This window comes from Poecilia formosa, unplaced genomic scaffold (genome assembly GCF_000485575.1).
Source record: "Poecilia formosa unplaced genomic scaffold, Poecilia_formosa-5.1.2 Scaffold130, whole genome shotgun sequence".
NCBI lineage: Eukaryota > Metazoa > Chordata > Actinopteri > Cyprinodontiformes > Poeciliidae > Poecilia > Poecilia formosa.
In genome coordinates this window covers 129,001-143,969 of record NW_006800069.1, presented here as the reverse complement: position 1 = coordinate 143,969, position 14,969 = coordinate 129,001, and the positions used below count along the sequence as shown (strand labels likewise).

At 38.7% G+C, this 14,969-nt stretch overlaps 3 protein-coding genes across 3 annotated transcripts; 1 reads left to right on the top strand and 2 right to left on the bottom strand.

Annotated features, from left to right (window-relative positions):
- Positions 1–463: 463 nt before the first annotated feature.
- Positions 464–2,665, bottom strand: LOC103144675 (GTPase IMAP family member 7-like). The gene has a single exon (XM_016676188.1). It carries the CDS (start codon positions 1,984–1,986, stop codon positions 691–693), a length of 1,296 nt encoding a protein of 431 aa, XP_016531674.1. The 5' UTR covers positions 1,987–2,665; the 3' UTR covers positions 464–690.
- A 1,901-nt stretch (positions 2,666–4,566) lies between these two features.
- Positions 4,567–11,270, top strand: LOC103144598 (RLA class II histocompatibility antigen, DP alpha-1 chain-like). The gene is made up of 5 exons (XM_007561660.2): positions 4,567–4,577; positions 9,146–9,239; positions 9,347–9,592; positions 10,565–10,849; positions 10,963–11,270. Exons 2-5 carry the CDS (start codon positions 9,185–9,187, stop codon positions 11,088–11,090), a joined length of 714 nt encoding a protein of 237 aa, XP_007561722.1. The 5' UTR covers positions 4,567–4,577; positions 9,146–9,184; the 3' UTR covers positions 11,091–11,270.
- Positions 4,711–8,908, bottom strand: LOC103144599 (H-2 class II histocompatibility antigen, E-S beta chain). Its single transcript, XM_007561661.2, has 7 exons — positions 8,737–8,908; positions 8,039–8,311; positions 7,062–7,275; positions 6,887–6,954; positions 6,625–6,738; positions 5,953–6,118; positions 4,711–5,362 (listed from the first exon to the last, which is right to left on the bottom strand). The coding sequence occupies exons 1-7, from the start codon at positions 8,789–8,791 to the stop codon at positions 5,335–5,337; spliced, it is 918 nt and encodes a 305-aa protein (XP_007561723.1). The 5' UTR covers positions 8,792–8,908; the 3' UTR covers positions 4,711–5,334.
- Positions 11,271–14,969: the final 3,699 nt, after the last annotated feature.

Genomic DNA, 14,969 nt, shown 5'->3' with positions numbered 1-14,969 from the left:
GAGTAATCTTTTAAAGTGTAAAATTCATGAAAATTAAAAACATCATAATCCACTCAAACATTAGGAAAATACATCTTGATGATGTCGTAGCTTTGACAGATTCCGATGTATTACAGTAAATAAAATAATTTCAAACCCACACACATTTTTTTACAGTTGTATGCATCTCTGATTTGATATGATAGAGACAGATTATGATCTGCATATTGTTTATTGGGAAAAAAAATGTATTTGCTTGATATTTACATAGCTTTTTTTGCTATTGTGGAGGTGCTATCTTCTTTGGAGGGCTAAAAGGGACAAAATTAAATAAACATATACTAATGTCAGTGTGTCATTAGTTAAATGTACCATGATCGTGAACTAAATAAACATTTAAATGATTTTATAAACAGTTAATTAATCAATTATGTCATTCAATTATTAAAATGTAAATTTATGACAACTGATTTCACATCAAATATGAATTTATTTCATGGTTCAACACATGTAAGAAGTTGCATAAAATTTGCAACACTGACTATTTTCTCACATTTGTTTATAACTGTATTTGTTATTTACACAAAATCCCTTTAAAAAATCACAATCAATCAACTAGATGTTGAACCGTATTGAACTATATCAATTCCCAGTATATATATGTGCCCTGTTCCTTTAAGAGTCTTTGGTCATGGGTTTAACAAGCTCTGATTAAAGATTCTCTATAGATTTCTCTATGGCTGTAAATCCTGTAGCTGACACAGCCTGAGCCGCCTTCTCTGCTGCTTCCCATGGAGTTTTTGCTTTTTCTGCTGCTTTGTATCCTGCTACACCCCCCATAAACGCTCCTGCTACTGCAGTCACACCCACTTGTTTCATAACTTCTCCTATTTTTGGAGGTTCTTTTCTGATATTTGCAGCTGCTTCTACTGCTTTTCCTTTCTCTACTGTTGCCACCTTTTGTGCAGCTAGTGGTTTTTCTGCTGCTGCTGTATCTGCCTCTTTTTCCACCATTGCTGTTGGTGGTTCCCCTATTTCTGCCGCTACATTTGCTTCTTTTTCTGCTTCCCCTGTATTGTCTGGTGCTGCACTTGCTGTTGAGTCCGAAGCTGGTTTTGTAACAGTTCCGCTCCATAAATTCTTTGCCAAGTTGATGGCACTTGATGTTGGTAGAACTGCAACAACAGCCACTACTGAACCAAAAACAGCTCCTAACAAAGCACCAGTAGTGATGCCTGCTAGCTTGTTTAAGAAATCTTCATGTGTCCTTTCTTTAGCCGTCTCTCTGATTTTTTTCTCTGATATGTTTCTGGAAGACTTTGCGATGTGTTCTTCTTCTTTTTTAATGTTCTCCTCTATTTTTTGCAGCATGGCATTGGTGTAGAAGCTTCCGTCGTTCTCTTCCACTGTCTTCTCGATTGACTTGAGCAGTTTCTTCACCTGGTACCGGTTGCTTCTGTAGCTGTACTTCGATCTCTTGTTCCAGTGTTTGTTGTCAACGACGTGGCATCGATTTCCACACTTTTCTACTAAATCGCTGAGGAATTTGTTCTCTTTCACTAACCCTTGGATTTGTTTCCGTCTTGGGAGCCGATCACCGTGTGTAAAGACAACAGTGGAATATTTAAACACTTCCTCAGAGAAGTGTTCATTCATTTTGCTGACGATGTCGTTGTCTTTCTCTGTAGATTTCTCCATGTTGAGCACAATGAGGAAAGCGTGAGGGCCAGGCGAACACTCTGTGATTCCTTTCAGTAACTCAGCCTTCAGCTGTTTCTCATCTTTCTCTGGATCAAATAATCCAGGCATATCGATCAGAGTAATTTCTCTCCCACCAACACGTTTGGTCTTTGCTTCACATCCACTCATCCCAGGATCCACGTCATGATTGACTTTAAACTTCTGCTCTTTAAATATGGTGTTTCCAAGGCTGCTTTTTCCTGCTCCAGTTTGTCCAATGATGGCGATTCTTCTTAGGCGCACTAAGAGATAAGAAAAAAAAAACATTTATTTTTGTTGACTGTTCTTCAAGAAGCATCATATATATGTTACATCTAACCTTACTAAAAAATAATAATTAAAGCTGGGGCCAGGACATGAGAAATCACAGTAACCTATGATGTCTTACCTGAAATAGGAATTTATAGTTAAATTGTTTTATGTCATATAAATTATTCATCATTATTTTACTCAGTTATATTCTCATGCAACATTTTCTTTGTCGTAAATTGCACAAATTTAAGAACTTTTCTTTGCTAATAAACTAAGCATTTAACTTGGGGTGCTATCTTAAAGCTTCTGAGCAAATGTTGAAATTTTCTTCTTTCCTAATTTTACTCTGTGATATAGTGCTGCCCTCTTTGGGTTAAGCTGTGGCTACTGCAGTTGAATTTTCCTATTGGTTACAACAGTGCTGTATGATACCGTCTGAGTTGTTAGACTTGTCACTTGTCGCTTCTTTTTATATAGAGCATAAATTTTTATGGTTTCACTGGGGGATCAGTTAGACTTTAAAGGCAAGTAATTAGAAAGAATAACAAAACACAACATTTTCAGACCTTTTGTAAATAATTAATTAAAAACTTACAGGCTAAAAAATGCTACATAAGTTCAGTTCATTCAGAATTTTACAATTTGTGTGTAATTAAACTCATTTACACGTGGTAAAAAAAAAAAAAAAATAGACCTACGTTGGGAATTGTTCCGTCTTGCTCCCAACCCACAACAAGCAGCTGGAGGGCCTACAAATACAGGAGAAACAGGTCACACACAAAAACAGCAGAATGTAACTTAAATGTTGTTGTTTTCTAAAACAGGAAACGATGAACAAAGGCGACTGATGAAATCACTCTTTTGAGCTTGAATGATTACAGTTTATCACAGACATGTCTCATCCACAAGTGTTAAGATGCAACATTATATTTGCGATTTTGTTAGTGAGAAAATTGAGAAAATCCTCTGAGTTACGGCTTCTTGAGCTTGATGACCGCAGTGTTAAAGGTGCAGTGATATCAAATTAATATTCCAAACTTTCCCATTAGTTGATCAACTTCAAATTGTTTTACTTTGTCTTTCTTACAAGAGAAGTACATGTTAGAAATATGCTGGCATTGCCTGCTCTGTGTTAGAATGTCAGGGAAAGCACGAACAGCAACAAAAACAACGAGTTTAGATTTCTAGAAAGAGTCAAAGGGGTTAACATTTATTATTAGTTATTATAATATCTTACCTTCCATGATGTTGAAGAAAGAATTGCTCAGGAATCCCTCAGAAAAGCCACTCACCAAGGAGAAGCAACTTTTTTCTTTGGCTTCTTTGGACGCTTCATTTCACTTTTGATTTTATTACTGGCTGCGTCACACAAGCAAACTTAACAACATAACAAACAGAAGATACTGAAAGACCAGGGTGTGTTTAACATTTGTCTGATAAGACAACTGAGGTGTTGTCAGACAAAAGTATTCACACCCCTTGAACTATTTTTTATACAACATGACAGCAACAAGCATAAATATTCAGATTTTATGTGAAAGACCAACACAAAGTGGTGTACAATTGTGAAGTAGAAAAAAAAATTCTACATGCTTCAAAGCATTTTCAACAAATAAACTGAAAAGTACCTTAGTTATTTTTGTCATAAAAAAGGCTGTGTGTCAAGAATATTGCTTTTATCACCTGCATCAGACTTGATAATCTTGATGAATTGGACTTTAGTGCCTACAGCTGGTATATAAGAATTTTAACTTTTACTTTCAGTTGATCTGCTGATGGCTCTTATTTTAAATCTATATTTCTGGGTAATAAATGATAAAATCAGTTGTAAACCTCATACTAAACATTTACAGAATAAACTAAATAGAAGCAAATCAATCCTGGCTAAAGTCAAACATTCTGAATAATAAATCACTTTATATTCTTTATACCTCTCTGATTTTGCCTTATTTAACATTGTACAAAGTTTGGGGGATTTATTACAAAAGCTCTTTACTTCCACTGAATTTTCTACAGAAACATTAGAACCATCCATAATGTTGGTTATTATGAGACCACAAACACATTATTTTTAAAATCTAAAACTCTTAAACTTGAAGTGCTGGTGGAATTTAAAATTGCTCAAATTGTGTTTAAGGCGTCTAATAAGCTGCTGCCTGATCTCAGACATGTTTTGCAGCAGTATTAAGGAAAGATTTAGTATTAGAAATTCAGCAGTTTATTTAATTATACAGAGGTGGCATTGATGTTTGGTACCAGCTCTTGAAGGGGTAAAAGGATATGAAAAGCCAGATAAATGAGCAAAAAGGGCTTTAGAGGTGACAATAACGATTATGATTCCTTTTGGGAAAGGGAAATCATTTATTAAGAATAAAGAAATGGAAAAATGGCAAAAAAGGTGGAATGAAGATAAAAACGGAAGAAGATTATATAAAGTACAAAAGTCAGTATTAATTAGAATTATTAATGAGAGAAACAGAAGGGAATAAATAATAATGATCAGATTAAGAGTAAGCCATACCTATTTAAATGATGTTTTATATTTAATAGGGAGGAAAAATAATGATAAATGTGAAGGATGTGGAGAGAAAGGAAATGTAGAACATGTATTGATGAACTGTAGAACATATGAATCTGAAAGGGAGAATTTGAAAAGAATGGTTGGAAGGACAAGAAGGTCAAGAATGGAGTCTTAAAGGAATACTGGGAAATGAAGGAAACATAATGGATATTTATAGATTAAGAAAAGCATTATTTATTTTTCTTCAAAATACAAGATTAAAAAATAGAATTTAACAGATGTAAAGAAATGTTGCTACACAGTCGTGTACAGTAGGTGGCGGTATGCATCTTAACGTTTCTTGCAAGCCGCCATAATAGAAGAGAAGAAGAAGAACTCTAGTGCCAGAGTGTTGGCCAGAAATGGTACATATCATCAGAGAGGGTCAAAAGTTTCCAACACACAGTAAAAAGCTGACACTTTTAAATGAATATAAGACTACTGATGTAAGAGTGATAACAACACATAAAAATCCTAACATTCCCCTCCTGTTATCATTCTGACATATGTGTGAGCTACCTAAAATCTAAAGAAAAGAGAAGACAAGAAAATGAAAAAGGAACAATAAAAATGCTAATTTTTTTCCAGTCTAAGGAATACAAACACACTAAAAAGAAATGTACTGTATAAATGAAACAGCAGGAAACCAAATGCATTTCTTCATCACGTGTTTTCACATTTTCAGTGTAGGAGTCATAGCAGATGACTTAATATGTTTATTTTTTAATATGTTCATCATATAATACTTTTTTCAGGTCATCTTTGTCCATCCGGAACTTGTTATCTTCATGTGGGTCACGGCATCAAGATGACAGGTATTTTCTTCCCAACCTACATAAAAAAGAACCACAGACGACATGAGTTTTGAAATCAAGCTTTCACGAAAAGACAAGACGCAGCGGACCGCTCCAGCAAGCTGCCCACCGCGCGTTCTGATAACTTCCAGCTTGAGCTTGTCTTTTATTTTCAGGGAAGGGAGAGATTAAAAAAAAAGAAAGAAAGAGATAAAAGAAGAACATGTTTCACGCAGGTCATCTAGTCTTTTACATGTGGGAGATTTCTCCCAAGGGCTGAGGGAATCTAGAGGTAATCATGCTGCAGAGACCTTCTTTGAGTGAGGGTTAAAAGTTTCCAACACACACAGTAAAAAACTGACACTTCTAACTGAATATGAGACTACTGATGCAAGAGTGATAACACATAAAAATCCTGACAGGCGCCAACACACACAGGCCAAACAATTCCATATATACATTTTCCAAAATCAAATTGGTCCTTCGCAAAAGGGCTTAAATGTCTTCTGAACAATGAAAGGCTGACCGTAGCGCTGGTCAAGCCTCTTCATTGCTTCTCTGTATGCATCTCCTTCACTGCAATAAAATATGATCTCCAGACATTTAAGAGCAGGACCAGTGATGTACCTTTTTAGTAGATGCAGTTTATCAGCAGGAGATATGCTTTTCCAGTCCACCAGTGAGACGAATGAATCTTTCCATTTGAGGTAGTTGGTTGGATCTCCGCTGACCGCCATGGGCGCAGGCGGTGGGACGGTGCTGTCTTGGATAGCTTTGGCCAACAGGGATATGTCTGTGAGAAAAGTTGGAGCAGCAACTTGAGGGTGAGCCTTGTTATGATATTTTATTTAGATTTTCTACAAAGACGGACAAACAAAACATTTCCATAAATCTGTCACATGCAGCTATGAATTGTGGGTAATACACTTTGCCAAAGGCAGTAAAAGTGCAGACTCAGAGTAAAGGTGGAAACAGAACCCAAAATGGACTTAGGGCGGATGAGAAGAATGTGGGACACATTGTGACCTTTGACCTCCAACAAGAACAAGGGAGGGAGGGAGAGAATCGGGACCGGGCCTAAATGTGTTCTGGTTCCATAAACTTGCTTTAAACTGGTTGTGTTCTGGCTCTGACCTTTGACCTTTCTCTTTCAGTACATGAATGCAGCTGGCTCTCAACTGGTTTTAAATTGTCTCTAAAACTGTCTGAACTGGTCTGAATTGATTCTATACTGGTTCTGGTCCTGTTCTGGTTCTGTTTCTGTTCAGGTTCTGGTTCTGTTCAGGTTCTGGTTCTGACCTCTGGGCTTCGTCTTGTAGTAGATGTATCCAGCCAGAGACAGGATCAAACCCAGGACCATTCCCGAAGCTCCGATGATCAGTTTGTTCCTCTCTGACTTTGGCATGGACGGGTCTGGAAGGACAGAGAGGAAGAGGACAGAGACGTGGGGACATGTTTGGACAGGAGAGGGACAGGGGGAGACATGAGGACAAGTGAGATATGAGGACAGGTGAGACAGGTGTTCCGTCCTCCAGGTGTCTCCAGTTGTTGTCCTTCTTACCCCAGTCGGTGATCAGAGGCTCCTTCAGGCTGGCATGTTCCACCTTGCAGGAGATGCGCTCTCCAGGTCTGAAGAGAGAGGAACAGAACTGGGTCAGAACCAAAAGATCCGGGTCAGAACCAGCAGGGAGCTGGGTCAGACCCCAGGGGTTCTACTGGTTCTGGTTCTGACCCACCTGGGCGTGTACTCCAGCGTGGAGTGGATCTGGTAGTACCAGTCTCCATCCTCCATCTCGTCAGTGGTGGTGACGTCTGATGTCACTTCCTGTCCATCTCTCAGCCACCCGACGTTGATGGTTTTAGGGTAGAAATCATAAACGCTGCAGACCAGCATGGAGGGGTGGTGGCCAGCAGGGGGCGTCCTGGAGTGAAGTGTGACGGTGGGGATGACTGGGAGATTATTGACAGGTTATTGGTTTAATATTAAGGTCAAATTAATCCATTCATGATCCATTCTGATTATGCCTGGATGTCACAGGAAGTATTTATATTATTGTATCAATATTATCAGTTTCTGTGTTGATTATTGATGATAAAACCAGTTTAACCAGAACTGAAGCTGCTGGGAGAACTGGAGGGGAAATGGAAGTAGATTATTAAATTTACTGTGATCATTCTGGTTATTGATCCAAACAGACCTGGGTTTTATATAGTTATAATTAATACATAAATATAATTATAAACAGACCAGAGTTCTGATAAACTAATGTTATTATTGTAGATAAATCACAAATCATTAATAATAATAGAACTGGATGTTATAGACTGAGTCCATCTATAACTAGATGTAACTTCAGTATTTAAGTTCTATAGTGAATTTTATATTTATGAACAATTAACAGGAAAATTATTTTCTTTTTCCTGCTTGTTTCCAGATTTAATTGATTCTTTAAACATTTCTGATGTCATTAATATATCTATGCATTTAATATTGATTAACTCCAGTAGTTATTACCATCACTAATATCAGCAGTGATTGGATCTCTATCAGCTGATCAGATCCATGGTGAGAGATAAACATTGATCATTTGATGACATCAGAGTTTAATGTTTAAGTTAATCAATAATAAATAAATGAAGACTGAAATATTCAGTTTAATGATCATCAGTCAGAACTGATCAGAGAATCAGGAAATGATCAAATCAAACTCACCTGATTTAGTCAGAACATTCGGGTAGTCGACACCAATGTTGTTCAGGCAGTAGGTTTCCTTCTGAGCTCTCATCATTGCTATCCTTGAAGGATCTTTGTTCCATTGTTCAGCATTCTTCACTCCAAACTCCGTATATCCAATAAACTTCCCCACGTTGCTGTCAAACCTGACATACTCTATCTTGTTGTAAATGTAGGAGCTGATGAACTGGATGTCTAGCAGCTCAGTGGAGTTAAAGGCACAAAGATTCACTTGGCAATTTCTGAATCCATCTGGAACCAAAACAGAACCTCAGCATTGATTTACTGTCAGTTATTGATCCTAGCAGGCGTTCATTTGATCAACTTCACATCGATTACCAATCAATACATTTGAATGGACTGAAGTAATGATTACCATATTAATGATCAATAATTAATCAGAACATTGATCAGTTTATCAGTTTTGAATCTGCATCACTGATTTGCCAGCAGAACTGATCCAGAGTAAGAGACTATTGATCCAGATATTAGCTGTAGTATTGATCAGTGATCAGATTATTGATCCTGATCAATACTACATATTTCTATACTGCATATTTCTATATTTTTATAGAAATATGCAGTTTAAACCCTGAATATTGATCCATATAACTTAATGATTGGTGGTTATCAGTTATTACCAGAGTATTGATCATATTATCAGTTATTGATCATACCAGCAGAGTTTATGATGATGACGATCAGCAGCCAGCAGAGCGGTGATGGAGCCATGTCTCTCTCTCTCTCCCAGTCAGAGGAACTAACTGGTTCTGATAGGAACTGCTGTAAAAACCAGAACAGAGTCCCATGACCTCTGCATCACTGGTTACCGGGTAGAAGAGCCTGAGGGCTGAAGATCACAGAGAGAAATGGGTTCTGTTCTGGTTCTGTAGTACATTTAAAAATTAAAAATGAACAAAGTTTACAAACAAAGAACCAGCAGTTGGTTCTCCTGGACTCCTGCAGAACCAGTTCCTGAACCCGAGGAACTGGTTCTGGAGCTCCAGCCTTCCTCTGCCCAGCTCCTGATGACGTCACAACCCTCATGCCCTCTGATTGGCTGCTGCCAGCGTTTGGTTCCAGCAGCAGCTTCAGTTCCTCTCAGAGTCTCTGAGAGTCTGACTGATGAAGATGAAGCTGCTCCTCTTCCTCAGCGGGGTCCTCTGGGTCTCTGCTGATGGTGAGTTATTCTGGTTCTGACCGGGTCCAAACTGGTTCTGATAGACCCATGGGGTTCTGGAGGTTCTGCTCCAGGTTCTTCATCAGTTTCTCTCTCTGTGTTTTTAGTTCTACATAAGGACCTTAGTATCGATGGATGCTCAGACTCTGATGGAGAGTCTGTGTACACCCTGGATAGAGAAGTGCTGTGGTACGCCAACTTCCAGAAGGGAGAAGGAGTCGAACCTCTGCCTCCTTTTATTGACCAGATGAGCCGCCCAGGAGCTTATGAAACAGCTGTGGCTAATCAACAGATCTGCAGAGCAAACCTGAGGACGATTCGTATAGCCATGAAGGACATCCCAGATGAAAACGGTGAAGAACAATAATTATTTAAACTGATTTATTTTCACCTCTGATCAGCTGATCATTTTTATAATTAAATGTTTATTATTAACAAATCAGAATATTTTAATCAATTAAATCCAGTCCAGTGAGGAAAAACCATGTTGTCTAAAATCTGACATATGATGTTAATTAAAGCTGTTCCAGTTTATTACAGTTTATATTCATCTAATATTATCACTCTATTAACTGTTTATTAACCATTAATAACATGCAGAGCTTTCTGACTTGATGAAAGCAGATATTTCACTCCGGGTTGTTTCTATATTTCAGTGCTTTCAAACATTTTATTTCACGTGAAAGAATTAATATTAATATTTAGCTCTTTTTTTGCTCCATCTAATTCATCAAATAATTAATATAAGTAAAACTCTTCATGTTATTAATTTTATTTTATCTGACCATCAATAAGTTTGTAAAGTTAAAGAATTTATTCACAAAACTTTAACATAGAAATCAGAAACCAAAAGAAACTGAGAATAAATAACTAAAATATTCCCATAGAGATTCAGTCAGGCTGGATAATTAGAAATAAAACAGGAATTTATCATTTTCATCTTTACATATGAACAATAACTGTCCTCTGCTCCCAGTAAAGACGATGGTGGTTACTGGGAACATCCCATAATATAATAAAACAAAGTAGGTCATATTGATGGTCTGGGTCCAGTTCTGGTCCAGTTCCTCTGGAAACTATTCCATTAGTTTATTTCTAATCTCTAACAGACCTGCTGCCGGTTAGCCCCACCCCATGGTTTACCATTTGCCGAGTTACAGTAAAGCAGGTCATCAGTTCTTCTGCTTCTCTTTGATGCTCTGAGTTGTGAATGTGGTAGACTCTGATCTATCCGGTCCACCATCAGACGTTCTGCTCTGACCCTTCCTGGATCAAACTCTCCATCAGGTCCTGTTCCTCCAGTTAACCTCCCCGTTTCTCCTCAGACCCCCCCGACGGCATGATGATTTACCCCAGAGACAATGTGGAGCTGGGAGTGAAGAACATCCTGATCTGTCACGTCTCTGGTTTCTATCCGGCTCCGGTCAACGTCTCCTGGACCAAAAACGGTCAGGAAGTGACTGAAGGAAGCAGCATCAATGTTCCCCTCCTCAATAAGGACTTCACCTTCACCCAGATCTCCAGGCTGCAGTTCGTCCCTCAGTTGGGAGACATCTACAGCTGCTCCGTGGAGCATGTGGCTCTGACAAAACCACAGACCATGACCTGGGGTGAGGAGACTTTAACTAGACTGAAATCCTGAAGGGGAGCCTTTAAGTTAATGATAAACCTGATTAAATGTTATTAAATCAAACATCCAGATGTTTCTTGTCTCTGTCTCCAGATGTGGAGGTGGACAATCCTCATTCCGGTCTCGGTCCGTCTATCTTCTGTGGAGTCGGTCTGACCATCGGCCTGCTGGGAGCCGCTGTGGGAATTTACTTCGTGATCAAAAGGAACAAGTGCAGATGATTGGCTGAAGCTGATTGGTTGATGATTTATGTTCAGTTTTAAACTGTGTTTTTTTTTTTTTAGTTTTCACTTTAATCAGTTTCTTCTCTTCATCACTGATGTAAATTTAATATAAACTACTTTGACTGAAAGAACGAGATCACGGATACAAGCGGCCAAAATGGGTTTCCTCCGCAGGGTGTCTGGACTCTCCCTTAGAGAGAGGGTGAGAAGCTCGGTCATCCGGGAGGGACTCAGTGTAGAGCCGCTGCTCCTTCATGTCGAGAGGAGCGAGGTGAGGTGGCTCGGGCATCTGGTCAGGATGCCTCCTTGGCGCCTCCCTGGTGAGGTGTTCTGGGCACGTCCCACCAGGAAGAGGCCTCGGGGAAGACCCAGGACACGCTGGAGGGACTATGTTTCTCGGATGGCCTGGGAACGCCTTGGGATTCCCCCGGAGGAGCTGGAATTGATGGATGGGTGGATGGATAGATGGATGGATGGATGGATGGATGGATGGACGGATGGATGGATGGATGGATGCGCTAACAATGAACAGAACCTCCTGTCAGTTTGTGTGTTAGTTAATAAATGATTCATTTTTAATGATTTTTATCAGTTTATTGTCATTCATCCAGTTCAGTTGGTTTTTATCTCCATCACTAGAGCCAGAAGCAGAACCTCTCTGGTGTCAGGATGATACCATCCTCTCTCAATATGAAGGGAAAACTTTATTCCAAAGTAATTTTTATGCAGTCTGGAGTTTGTCTGACTTATGTTACTATAAATTAATTCAGTAGCAGCTTTCCTTAACACTTACTGTTTTTAGTTAGGGTTAGAATTGTCTCCATGCTGATGGACCATAAGTTCATTACTGTGGCTGCTGTCCAGAGGAATCATGAGAGCAGCTTATTCCCTTTGGTGGAGGGGAAATCAGGTCAGCTTGGTAGACCATTTGCATGCTTGGGCACCTTGGGAATCATGGTGTAGGGTTGGTGGGTTTTTGACCTTTGGCCTACTGTGCTGGTCTTCCTCCACTGTTTCTTCCTGTGGCCTCTGGCCTACAGCTACAGGTCTGCTGCTGGGCTGCAGTGGGTAGCAGGAAGATGGAGCAATAGTTAGTTAAATGGAACCAGAAACTGTAGAGAACCTGGTTAAAACCTGTAGAAAACCAGTGCAGATCCAGTTCAAAATAGCTTTGTCTCACTTAACACAATGCAAACTGAGTTAGGACTGTTAGAAACATTGGTATGTAATATCATAGGTTGTTTTCAGACAGATTTAAACTGGTGTCAGTAAGTGTCCATTATCAGAGACAGAGGAAAAATGTCTCATTTATAAATATTTCCTGTCTGGCCAGCTGTATATTTTGTACAAATAATTATTTGGTTTTAAACAAACATTATTTTTTCCTGAAATCAGGGATTCATGACATCTCTGAACAGAGTTCAGTTTTCTGCTGACGCTGATATGAAATTTCTGTGAAATTATGCTATTTCTCTAGTTTATAGTATTCATTATTTATGACCTGATATACAAAACCCTGACTCAAGTGATTCTACATTTTCAACACCAACGGTTTTCCTAAAGGTTGCCAGTTAATACAGCTAATCCAAACATCACCTCAGCCAATCACATGGCAGGAATTACACAAAATGCCACATTGTTGTATCCAAACAGAGTCACCAGAACTGGACCAGAACCTGATGGACAATAGTTTCCGGACCAGGTCTGGTCCAACTGGCCCATAAACCGTTTCACCTCTGGCAAACCAGACCCGGGCTCTGCTGGCCTGTCCTTCATTGAGGCATCTGGGTCAGCTGCAGATGCCTTTTCTGTCCCTTACAACTTAATTTTTGTAATATCAATAAAAACACAATGTATATCAACACAATTCTTTATTACAACATTCTAATTTAAAACACAACATAAGTATTGAAGAACAGGGGCGCAACTACATACTTTCTGAGGTGCATGCTAACATGTCATCGGGGCCCCCCAATGACACAAACTTGTACAACTGATCTTTAATAATAATAAATGTATGTGAATAAATTGCCGCCAACAGAGCAATTGAAAAAGAATGAAACAAAAAACAGGGCAATATTTCATCATTTAATATATTTGAGATATTGATATTCTGTTAGCCGGTGTCTATTTAGGTCCCGCAATGACAATTAAACTGACCTTAAAATTTCACGTGTGTTGTTTTGGTCATTATTTTTACACTCATTGTAGAGATGTGCGGTGTGTCTATCAGACATTCATAGCAATACGGAATAAATTGCGCCCCCCATGAGGCTTTGTGTGATTTGTGGGCGCGATAAACAAGTTTCACTAAATATTGCATTATAACCAAAAAAGAGAGATGTAACTTCTATCATGAATATAGACTAGCTAAAGAAAAACTTATAAATTACAATGAAATAATGCTACTCTGGTGGGCGCCAGGAGTAAGACTCCTCATCGTTTCCCCAGTAATCCTCCCAGGAATAGAGCTTTGGAGCCGACGTCACAGCGTATGATGTTTGCGTCGCTCGGCGCCATCTTTGCAGACCAAAACAAACCTTTTCAAGTGTTTTCATTGTGTTACCGCCTGCAGCGGAGTTATTTTCAAGTTGGATACTGGATATTCGCGTGCCACGGAGTAAGAGACGTTTAACTCAAGGTTGATCCGATTTATGAACGCTAGTTTCGGCCAGCTGTACTCTAGCGCTCCGAGGTTCACAAAGGGACCGTCAATTTACGAACCAAACACTCCTGTAAATAAATGCCTTGTCTTGTGACCAACTGATACAAAAAAGTGGTAATTCATGCTATTACATGAGGCACACTATCCCCTATTAAAATTTTAAGTCATAGTCAATATTTTAAATAATTTTAATATTAAATATGTTTTCTTAGTTTCCAATTTGTGTGCCACATTAACTCAAAATCATTGTGAAATTATTCTTCTGAACTATATAGATTAGGCATATTTTTATTCCATGTTGACCATTTTTTTATTTTTTTTTAACCACAATTATATTTAAAAAAAAATTTTCATAAAATCTATTACCTTGGCTAGGTGATCATCACATTTGTTACCTGTAATGGTCAATTACATGAAATTCTAGGACAGGATCTATTTCATTACATGTTCATTTCTTACCTGAAATATGTTAAATACAACAAATATTTACTTAAAGTGTGATCTAGTTCATAAAATTTACTTGTCACCTTTATCGTTTAATTACACATTAAATGTTTAAGGGATTAACACATTGTCAAGTGATCCAGCTCTAAACCAGATTACTAATTGCTCCTTCTTAACCCATGAATCACCTTTCACGCAGAGAACACACAGACGCATTAATTGTGTGTTCATGTAAACATCAGTAACGTTTGGGCTGAGATCTTTTTAAAAATCTTCATATTCACTGAAGACAATTGCACATCTTAAAACCCAACAGTTACGTCTCCATATCTCCATTTGAATCCAGTTCCCAAAATACATTAAACTGGGTACATAGTCACAAACTGTCATTGTTTCAAAATGACAGTGAACAAAAACAGTATGACCAGAAACATCACCAATATCCCACTTGATAGGAAAATGGCTCCAGCCATTGGTACTCTGTCACAAAACGACAAGAACAGCAGGAAGTAAAAAGCGACAACCAGAAGGACGACTCCGATGTTCTTCTTGATCATCTCATAAAGGTGCATGATCTTGTCATACATTTTCTTGACCCATGTGCCTACCCCTACTGCTGCTGCCAAAGGTATTATACCTGCAGCTATTTTTGCCACCCAAGTTAAAGCTGTTCCAACTGCCCCTGAACCTCCCTCTGCCACCTCGGTAAGACCTGCCCCAACTGCCCCTGAACCTCCCTCTGCCACCTCGGTAAGACCTGCCCCAAC

Bases quoted from the DNA above. Each gene is read 5' to 3' on its own strand.
- LOC103144675 (XM_016676188.1), bottom strand. From the start codon at position 1,986: ATGTTTTTTTTTTCTTATCTCTTAGTGCGCCTAAGAAGAATCGCCATC.
- LOC103144599 (XM_007561661.2), bottom strand. From the start codon at position 8,791: ATGGCTCCATCACCGCTCTGCTGGCTGCTGATCGTCATCATCATAAAC. The intron at 7,276-8,038 runs GTGAGTTTGATT...ATAATCTCCCAG, and splicing joins GAATGTTCTGACTAAATCAG to TCATCCCCACCGTCACACTT. The intron at 6,119-6,624 runs GTCAGAACCAGA...CTTTTCTCACAG, and splicing joins CTACAAGACGAAGCCCAGAG to ACATATCCCTGTTGGCCAAA.
- LOC103144598 (XM_007561660.2), top strand. From the start codon at position 9,185: ATGAAGATGAAGCTGCTCCTCTTCCTCAGCGGGGTCCTCTGGGTCTCT. The intron at 9,240-9,346 runs GTGAGTTATTCT...CTGTGTTTTTAG, and splicing joins CCTCTGGGTCTCTGCTGATG to TTCTACATAAGGACCTTAGT. The intron at 9,593-10,564 runs GTGAAGAACAAT...GTTTCTCCTCAG, and splicing joins GGACATCCCAGATGAAAACG to ACCCCCCCGACGGCATGATG.